The sequence below is a fragment of the Haliotis rufescens genome, unplaced genomic scaffold, assembly GCF_023055435.1.
Source record: "Haliotis rufescens isolate VD_foot unplaced genomic scaffold, xgHalRufe1.0.p SCAF_67, whole genome shotgun sequence".
NCBI lineage: Eukaryota > Metazoa > Mollusca > Gastropoda > Lepetellida > Haliotidae > Haliotis > Haliotis rufescens.
The window spans coordinates 864,930-874,962 of NW_025964358.1; the positions used below are offsets into that span (position 1 = coordinate 864,930).

The 10,033-nt window shown below is 39.0% G+C and overlaps 1 protein-coding gene across 1 annotated transcript; it reads left to right on the forward strand.

Moving 5' to 3' along the window:
* The first annotated feature begins 4,838 nt into the window (after positions 1 to 4,838).
* LOC125376000 lies at positions 4,839 to 9,223 on the forward strand. The gene is made up of 4 exons (XM_048387150.1): positions 4,839 to 4,903; positions 6,092 to 6,264; positions 8,209 to 8,682; positions 9,098 to 9,223. The coding sequence occupies exons 1-4, from the start codon at positions 4,839 to 4,841 to the stop codon at positions 9,112 to 9,114; spliced, it is 729 nt and encodes a 242-aa protein (XP_048243107.1). The 3' UTR covers positions 9,115 to 9,223.
* Positions 9,224 to 10,033: the final 810 nt, after the last annotated feature.

The following is a 10,033-nucleotide window of genomic DNA, read 5'->3' on the forward strand; positions in this document are numbered from 1 at the left end:
GAATTTCCCCCCTTGCTGTATAATGACGCTAACCATATATATGTTCATTTGTGAAAGCAAACCCTTTTCTCCTGAACGTTAAAAGACAAAAGATTTCTTTTTGTCTGGAATATCAACGTTGAAATCGTTTATATATTCGGAAATCCATATTATGGAAAATATTTATTAAATGCATGTCCTGTTTTGTATATATGTATATATTATTATGTTTACATGGACAATGGTAAAAGTTTAAGTGCTATTCACAAATGTATGTAAATCTGCTTCGTGATGAATGAAGCATTGCAATAAATGTATGCATCTGATTCTTTATTTGTTCTGTATTCTTTGATGAGAATGAGTTTCGTTAATGATGATTACTCTCTCAGATTATTTGAAAAGAGGACAGGACTTTAACTGGTAAATAGTTATGAAATATATATATATATATATCTATATATATATCTATATATATATATATATATATATATATATATATATATAGATATAGATATATATATACGCATAGGCGGTCTGTGCACATGTGGTGAAACTGATACCTCATTGATTTGATAATCGGGACTTGGAAATCAAAGTCTGTGAACTTATCTTATCTTATATAAAGTAAAACAAGTATTGATAATTCCTGAATTCCAATTGTTCAATGAACAGAATTACTCAAAGCTCTGGCGTGAGACAACAATAAATTAGATGTTACCAAAGATTGTCCATTTTATGATCTTTAGGAACATGTCGGCGCACTTACATGTCAGCCGTCTAGGCGACTGTCTATTTTATAATTAAATGGCAGCTGCCATCCAGCCGAAAACTTAATCTTGAGACCTATTATTGTCTTGATGCGTCGAGTGCGGGTCTCTCTCTCAACTAAGGGAGAATACGACTGTAAAAGCCCCTCGCTAGACAGACAAGTAGTGAATGTTTGAGATAAGTTTATTATTTATTATGTATAGTTTAAACTCAATAGAAAATTCAGTCTTTTTATTGTTCAAATTACTAATAAAACATATTTTAATGTGTTCCTTCTAAACATACTTACAAACAATTCCAAACAATTCCAAGTCATTCCAAACATTTCCTGTGTTGGAAATATGTTTGGAAATGTTGCCAATCCAATTTTGGATTTTACGTAAAGATCGATCCTTCCAAGCTTTGGAAAGGTTGGAATGAACGATCTTTCCAAAGCAATCCAACGTTCATTCTAAATTGGAATGGACGCTCCTCGGTCTTGTGAAATGCACCCACACGTACACCTCACTCAGCGTGTAGACAATGATTAGTCTGGTCAAACACTCTCTTGAACACACAGGACGTAATTGCCTTTTCAAAGATCTGCTTCTCAGGTTCTTATTTGTTCCATAGCAATTGGCCAGCATCTTGAAAAAACCTGTAGCCATATGTTTCTGTACATGTGAACGGGCCGTAAAACCAGTGTATTCACGGCCTAATGACCGTACCGCTTCCCTCTCTCCGTGAATATCCAGGTTGGAATAGGTCTTCAGCAACCCATGCTTGCCGTAAAAGGCGACTATGCTTGTCGTAAGAGGCGACTAACGGGATCGAGTGAGCAGAATTCCTCACTTGTTTGATGCATGTCATCATATCCTAATTGCGTGGATAGATGCTAATGATGTCAATCGCTGGATTGTCTGGTTGACACTCGATTATTTACACACAGCCGTCATATAGCTGGAATATTGCGGTTTTAAACAACGAACAAAACAAAAATTGCCCGGCGTCGTCACCGTTCAACAAATTCTGTGGGTCATCGTACTCCAGTGTCTTTACGTTCATTATAAATATTATTCTCTAGCGCTTATTATTCTCAGACTCCATCTTAAATATTTTCCATATTAATAGGCCAGAATGTTGAAATAGCCTATCGCCATATGTTTGGGTACGTGACTTTGGTGCCTGTGACGGGGTCGTAAATCTAGTCTTGTCACGGTCTAGTGAAAGTACTGCTTCCCTCTCTCTTAATTGCCCGGCGTCGTCACCGTTCGGCAAACGGTTGAAAAACGACCGAATCTGTTCTGACAGTGTCCCGATTCTCCCGAATGCGATCCGACAGAGATCAGACTGTGGCAGGACAGTGAACCGACAAAGACGGTTCGCATTCGGCAAGATCTGGACGCAATCTGGACTCAATCGCAAAGAAACGACAATGAACAATTCATGCACGTTCATCACGATCCACAGGGCACCGACCAGACAACACAGGACATTGTTACGATTTTGATCCGATACAGCAGAATCTGTCGCGACATAGTCACGATTGTAATTCGACTCGGCAAAATCGGCAGAGTTTCCCGAATGTTACGGGACGCACCATACTGTCGGGAGTGCTTAGCCGACCTCTCTGGATCTTTCGCGATCCGTAGGACTCTGTTACGAATGTTTAAGGCTGCGTTCAGACAGTGACAGGACATTCAAGATCATTGAGGACAGTAATCCGACTTTTTCACTTTTTGTATCGAAGCGCTGTCTGATCTCAAGAGGTAGCCATAACGGCACTGTGTGAACCTGGCCTTAGAGAATTAATAACCTTAAAAGAAATTCACTAGGAGTTTAATCGCATACACTTATCATGGATGTATTTGTTATATGTTACCTAGTATATCTATACAAATTTATTAATTTATTGAAATTGTTTTAGTTACTTTGATTTTCACGCAATAGCCCTACAGTATTGACCTTTGGAGAAATCTTTACCTCCAGGTATCGCTAGACCATCATGCTTACTTACTGGTTAAAGGGCAGTTTTCTGTCTGGTACTGACGTATTCTATTGGTATTTAGCTAAAACGTATTAGCTAGGCTTTTATATTTACATTTTGTACCCCATTTTCCAAGTAATCCGTCGATAACCAACTTTCCCATGATTGCTTACTTTAGGTCAAGTGCCTATTTACTATCAGGAGTCAAGTTACGTTTTTCAATTATTACTTTATTCTTGTTTAAGGACATCCTGGTCTCAGGAGCACAGCTCCGTGACAGAACCCCTAGAAAATGTTGATCTTTTGATCGGAGAGAACGTGTGCTCTACTATAAGTTCCAAAAAAGGATTGGTCGCCTCTGAGTCTGTATACTGTCTGAAATGAAAAGCTAGAAAGGTTTAAAAAAATATTTCATCTGACGTTGTTCAAGAATCACTTGACAGTGCATTTACATGTATTGATACAAGCCCAGAATATATTGTAGAGCCATGTTGTCCGGCTTCATCTGACAGGAACAGAAAAACTGGCGAAGTGAGAAATGAAGTCAACAATTGCTTTGACCACAGAAAGTTTCAGATCTTTCAATAAATTTAGAAAATATAAAGATACAGATTATAAGAATAATACAGCTTCATGTAAGACAATATCTAATTAAATGTTTTCTGAAGTTTTCCGTAATGAGTACTGTGTCTGGGTGGGGTATCCATGCCGAGTGGCATCAGTGGTCTGGCACTATAAAATCGCTATATAAGGCATGGATTTACATCTTAGTATCTGATTTACCACTTGGCCTGTAACCGTAGGTACACCAGAAGTATTATTCCGGCTGTCTTACTCAGCAAAATTCAAGCTGGTATTCACCACCCGATCCACCTGTCGCTTGTCGAGGGAAGGCAAGGGTTTTCAAGCCCGGATGTTATTAGACAGCATTTCTATGTTCCATTCATATTATCTGCACCCGATATTTCCTGGACACTGGAATCTGTTTCGGTGGATAATCGAGCTTGGTTATTCTCTGGCGTTGACGTTTTTACTGTTGCCAATGATGCATTCGTGATAATGAGTTAAACAAGGATTCCGTCAATTAATGCGTGTCGTAAGAGGGTGGTAATATGCATGATTGCATGTCATCGTACCGTATCGGCGCGGATATGACATGGTCGCAGTGCTTGACTATTTGTTGTCTTTCTTAGACTCTTATGGCTGGTCAGCGACGAGGCAGTATGTAGAGCTTGAGACAGACACCCAGTATAACTACCAGTCATTGCAGGAGGTGGATGTGAAGATAAGATCACAAGCCACATCCTTCAAGTTCAAAGTAAAGTATCTTATTTCATCATTCCTCGTCACCTTTCATTATTTCAGAGTCAGAATGCATCCCCAGTATGAGGCTTGTCGTGAGGGCAACCCAAAAGGAGTATTGGGTGGTTACAGTACATGCTTGCGTTCTTTTCATTAATGTTCAGTTCGTTCACACGGGAAAATAAATGTTGCTGAGTTTTTCCACAAACACCAAGAGCTCATTCACCGACATTTTAAGTATTGAGTCACTTGGTATTGGGTTCAAATTGCTGGATTATGGAGAGCTTTTAAACCTATATTTCTTTGGTTTCATAATATTTTAGTCTTGGGTGTTTTTCTTTTGTTAGAGCCTAGATGTGTTTTTTGGTCACTACATCAAAACTATGAAAAGAGGAGACAGTCCTTTTCCACCGTGGTTTGAGAACATCCAGCATGCCGAAACTGTAATGTATCTGGCAGCTAATTCGTCTTATTACGATCAATAAAATTTAGATTTCATTACTTCATATACATACATTCTTGTTCAAAATTATTGTGAATTTTAATGTCATATTCAAGGAAGCATACATAAAATATCAATATTGACAAGCGTTTAAAATTGAGGTAGGGGAAGCAACTCTTCTTCAATTTTAGAAGTAGCAAATTATCTCCCTTGATTAAGGACCAGACGACCTTTCCTGATATAAATCAGGAGTGAGTGCAGAGGAGAAAAGAAGGTTGATTCTACAGCTCCATGATGAAGGCATCACTGATGCTGCTACATTAGCAAAGAGCACATATACTCCTCTTTCTACAGTGCATAGAGTTAAGAAGAATATTGAGAATGGTTCAGGAATCGAGCACAGAAAAGGAGCGGGGAGACCTTGAAAACTGGTGTTTGGTGATCGTGTGAGAATGGGTATTTTGGCTTCTAAAAACAGAAGGGCGAGTATCTCAAAAATCCAATATGAAATGGCAAACAGAGGGACAGTAAACTTATCCAAATCTACAGTAAGAAGAAATTTGATTGAACTTCGATGGGAAAAAAAGAAAGGATTTGCCTCCCCGCTCTTTAAACAAGAACACAAGGATAGACGTGTAGAGTGGTGTTTGGCGCATGAAGACTTTGACTGGAACAGTGTTATTTTCACAGATGAGAGCTCTGTATGGGTATATCCTAACAATGTTAAAATGTGGACAACATGTCATTCCGTTCCACTGAACCAGAGACCAAAGTACAGTCCGAAGTTCATGTTTGGGGAGGGATATCTTCACTTGGAACTACGCCCATGTGTGTTTTCGAGGGTAATTTAACCAGTGAAAGGTATACAGACATTTTGGAAGCTCACCTGATCCCAAATGCAGAATTTTTTATTGAAATATTTGGATTTTGCAACAGGATAATGACCCCAAACACACCGCAAGACATGCGCGGCAGTGGTTTGTGGACAACAATGTGACAGTTTTGCACTGGCCTAGCTACAGCCCGGACTAAAACTTATAGAAAATATGTGGGGGACTCATGAAGGAGTCGGTGAACCAAAAGGGATTGATAAAAGTTGATGACATGAAGCGCGAGGTGGTGCGATATTGGGACTCTCTCACCCACGAGACTCTAACCTCTCTAATAGGAAGTATGCCCAATCGTATAAAACTGTGTTTGGAAGCAAATGGTGGTCTGATAAAATATTGATGCTTCTGTGATGTGATTAAAGAAGGTTTGTGCTCACATAAAATATGTTATATTTTGGGGAGAAATTTTCATATTTACAATTTTAAAGATTTTTCAATTCTCAATAATTATGCCTCATACTGTATAACTCTATAAGGTTAAAACAATGCTGATGCAACGTTCTAATGTGCTCACCCAAGCATTTGTATGTCTCTGATTACTATTAGGCTGAAATGAAAATATATGTAAAAATGCTTACAGATCCAGGCTTCAAATGACGCCCACGTGGCTTTGCTCACCTATGATGGCGAAACGGGACAGAACATGTACGAAATCGTCCTCGGTGCATATAGCAATACGCGATCGATAATCAGAAACAGCAGACAGGGAACCAACAGGGTCGAAACATTTCATTCTCCTCTCAGTTCCACGGAATTCCGCGACTTCTGGATCAGTTGGGAAGGAGGTGTGATATCAGTGGGCACAGGGACGACTGTTGGCGCAGGACAGTTCATGACCTGGACGGACCCAGCTCCCTATGAGGTCAACTATCTCGCCGTCACAACGGGGTTCGGGTCTTCTGGGTCCTGGCAGTTTGGTAAGGATTAGTACAGAGGAAATAATATGTCTTTAGTGTCTTTGAGTGGTATTCCAATGATATCATCAATGGAATTGAAAACTAAGAACAAAAAAGTAATATTTCCATTAACATAATAAATAACAGCAACAAAACCCATTCCATATTCATAAGATTCCATTGAACAATTCCGACCATATCATGAGCATGTGTCTTTGAATCATTGTGATGACCCTATGGGTTCGCAAAAAGGTGAGTGTATCTGACCCACCGCTCCTACCCGTCATATGCAAATGCAATTCAATTGCTCACCTGGGGCAACATGGCAACACTTAGTACAAGTCACACCAAGATATTTTATAAGCACTGCTGAGGACTTAAATGTTGTAACCAAGATCAAACACTTTTTGAGCAAGAGTCGTATGACGCTCTTTGAAATCGTGGTGGAAAGAGCATGCTCGATTGAACCTTAAAAGTTGTGAAATGTAGACACCAAAGGCTGTAGCTGCTGGAATATTGCTGGAAAGTTGTCAGTTGACTAATGGAAAGATTAAGTCATTCCTCTTGTCATGAAGGCTCCTTTATTTCTAGTTCAGGTGTTATAACAGTGAAAGGGACTATTTCGATAATGAAGCCTTTCAATCCCAACCAGGAAGAAACTTCTGAAACCACCCTAAAATGAATAAAAACTGTAAATGTGTTTTTAGATATATTTTGGAAAATGAAAAGCTTGAACGGTTTAAAAAAATATTTCATCCGACGTTGTTCAAGAATCACTTGACAGTGCATTTATATGTATTGATACAAGCCTAGAATATATTGCAGAGGCATGTTGTCGGCTTCACCTGACAGGAACAGAAAAAATGGCAAAGTGAGAAATGAAGTAAATAATTGCTTTGACCACAGAATGTTTCAGATCTTTCAATAAATTTAGAAAATGTAAAGATACAGATTATAAGAATAATACAGCTTCATGTAAGACAAGTCAATATCTAAGTTGATGTTTTCTGAAGTTTTCCGTAGTGAGTACTGAAAATTATTTCTTGTTGAAGCAAAGTCTTGAAGGTTTTGTAATATTCATAACGTGAACTATCCTCTCAAGTGGAATGCCATTATTGATAGAGCATAATTATAGACCTATTTTGAAATTTAAGAAACATATTTACATTTCCAACTGACTGATACAGCCATATAAAACTAAAATTTCTTATGTGCGAGTATTCTTTACCATGTAACGGCCATGTATAACCTTGTGTGAGGAATAACCATAATGGTTCTTCTGATACCTTCTATGAACAACTCGGAGCGAGGTTATATACTGAAGTAGCAACTCAAATTTAAAACTACCACACCAGTGTGATACAATTCTAACCGGATATAGTTTTCATTTATGTCTTCTGTTATTTGAAGATGATGCATTATTCAGAAACAAATTCAGGAATTACAACATTATGGAAAATAATGTATATTAACGTTAAAATGGATAAATAAACCCAACTGAAAATGTGATATGAACCTGATACTCGTGTACGACAATGTTACCCTGAACCTGAAACCATTGCACGACTTGTTATTGGCCTTGCAACCAGAGTGGAATAACATCCCCCAGACAGGTCATGCAGACTTTTGTTGACCCTACTGGTCTGTAGTATGATGCTGTCATTGAATCCTTCTTTTTTTGGCTGGAATATTATATTTTACTATCAACAGAACATTTTGTTTTGTATGGCATCTATGAAATTTATCTTCCTAGTTTGCTGAACCTTCGCTAACTGAATTATGTATGATTTGCTCTCGTCACTACATTTTAGGATACTACCAATGTGACGTTTAGTGTTCAAAAAAAAGACTATGCATTTTTAAGATGTAATGTTTTTACCGCTTTTACCTTCAGACTCCGACAGCACCTTGTTTACACAGACTTTCTAGTACAGATATAATTTGTCTACCGCTCCTGTCCTGCAGATTCTGATGGAGGCATGTCCAGTGGGGTACCTATAGCAGGTGTTGCAACAGACAATGTCTACCAGTACCAGACTGTTACCACCCGTGGCGTCCGCTTGACACGAAAAGGTAACTGTATTCCGGCCCTCGTGTTCTGGGTACGGGCCTCCAACGACGCCCACATTGCCTTGGTCGCCAACGACGGCGACACTGACAATAACATATATGAGATCGTCATTGGAGGATTTGGCAACACAAAGTCTGTCATCCGAGAAAGTAAGCAGGGCACAAACGAGGCATTTGCTCTTCACAAGCCTCTCTCTCCAGATCAGCATTTACCATTCTGGATAAGCTATGAAGATGGTCGAGTAGCAGTGGGATATGGCATCACTGTCGGAAGACGGGAGTTCATGTCGTGGACAGACGCAACACCCAACAAAATCAGATACGTCAGCATCACCACGGGATTTGGCTCTGATGGACACTGGCTCTTCTGTGAGTATTTGAAAACGTGTTCTAAACATAACGGATACGTGTGTATCAACTATGAGAATTAATGTGTGAATATCAAAACGTGTTGTTGGATGTTTTATGCCACATATTATGCATTAAACATAGGATGCTGATATTGCTATAACTGTTATATGAAAGCGCCTTCAACCCATCGAACAATACAATGACCGATTTCACATAACATGCATCGATTCACAAGTTTTAGTTACATCAATACAGTACCTCAAAAATCACATATATATATTGATAAAACAAAAGGCAAACTTTTGGGATCAGGCCATGCTTAATACACTTTGAGTAGAACATTTTATTTGCTTGTGTCAGTAATTCTCAGTATGTGACCCTGAACACAAAGGAATCAACCCAGTAAGTACACATTTTATTGTTTTGTTTTCAGATCAGAGATACATTTAATTGGATGAAGCCCCATTATATTTTGATTTATATTCTTCTTCTTTTTATCGCAAACAGAAACTGTTTCCAATGCGCTCTCTCTCTCTCTCTCTCTCTCTCTCTCTCTCTCTCTCTCTCTCTCATAATAAAAGACGTTAAAAGATAATAAGTGTTGTTATAGTGTATAGTGTCTGGCGCTCGGTATTAAATGGGGGGGGGGGGTGGGGGGGACGGGGGGTGTGAATTAAACAAGGACTGGTCGGCTAGGTCAGTATAACTTCTTTGAGTGGTCAGTATACTGTGTCTGAGATTCACGTTAAACTGCAGCATATTATCTCTGTGGGGTAATACTATCAAATCGCCATTAGTTGGCATTAGTCCGGTCTAGGACACTCCATCTCCCCGAGGCAAGAGAGTTAACTGGCTAAAAAAAGGCCAGTTTCCACCCTTGACGAGCTAGGCTGGAATCAGTGGGCTCGATCGTAGCGCAACCAGTGGTAATTACCAGTTATGTCCCTTCTGAGCCTCTCAATGGACCAATCCGATTCCACCACTTGCATTTTATATTCTATTCTGTGCCCGAAAAGCTAAAAAACATCTTCATATCAGTTTTTTTCAAGACCTAAATGATCACTGGGCATGCTGAATGTTCTGCAAACAAACACACATAATATGTACTGAACTGAACAACTCACCACTTATACAGCATATGATTGTGTTAACGTTATTATCTGTATGCAAGCCCATGCATACACATATTATGTAGACATGTAGACACAAATACATATATACTGCAAAGTGTATTGAAAACATTAACAGTCCTTTGTGTATAAGCATAGCTTTCGATGAGCTCAATATGAATTTAAACAGCCAGGGCAATGCGTAAACCGGTACACAGACACGTAGACATATACTGTAAATCTGGAAATTACCAGTGGAA

Coding starts and splice junctions, on each gene's coding strand:
- LOC125376000 (XM_048387150.1), top strand. CDS start 4,839: ATGGTTCAGGAATCGAGCACAGAAAAGGAGCGGGGAGACCTTGAAAAC. Junction 4,904..6,091: donor AACTGGTGTTTGGTGATCGT/GTGAGAATGGGT, acceptor TTCTCCTCTCAG/TTCCACGGAATTCCGCGACT. Junction 6,265..8,208: donor TTCTGGGTCCTGGCAGTTTG/GTAAGGATTAGT, acceptor CCTGTCCTGCAG/ATTCTGATGGAGGCATGTCC.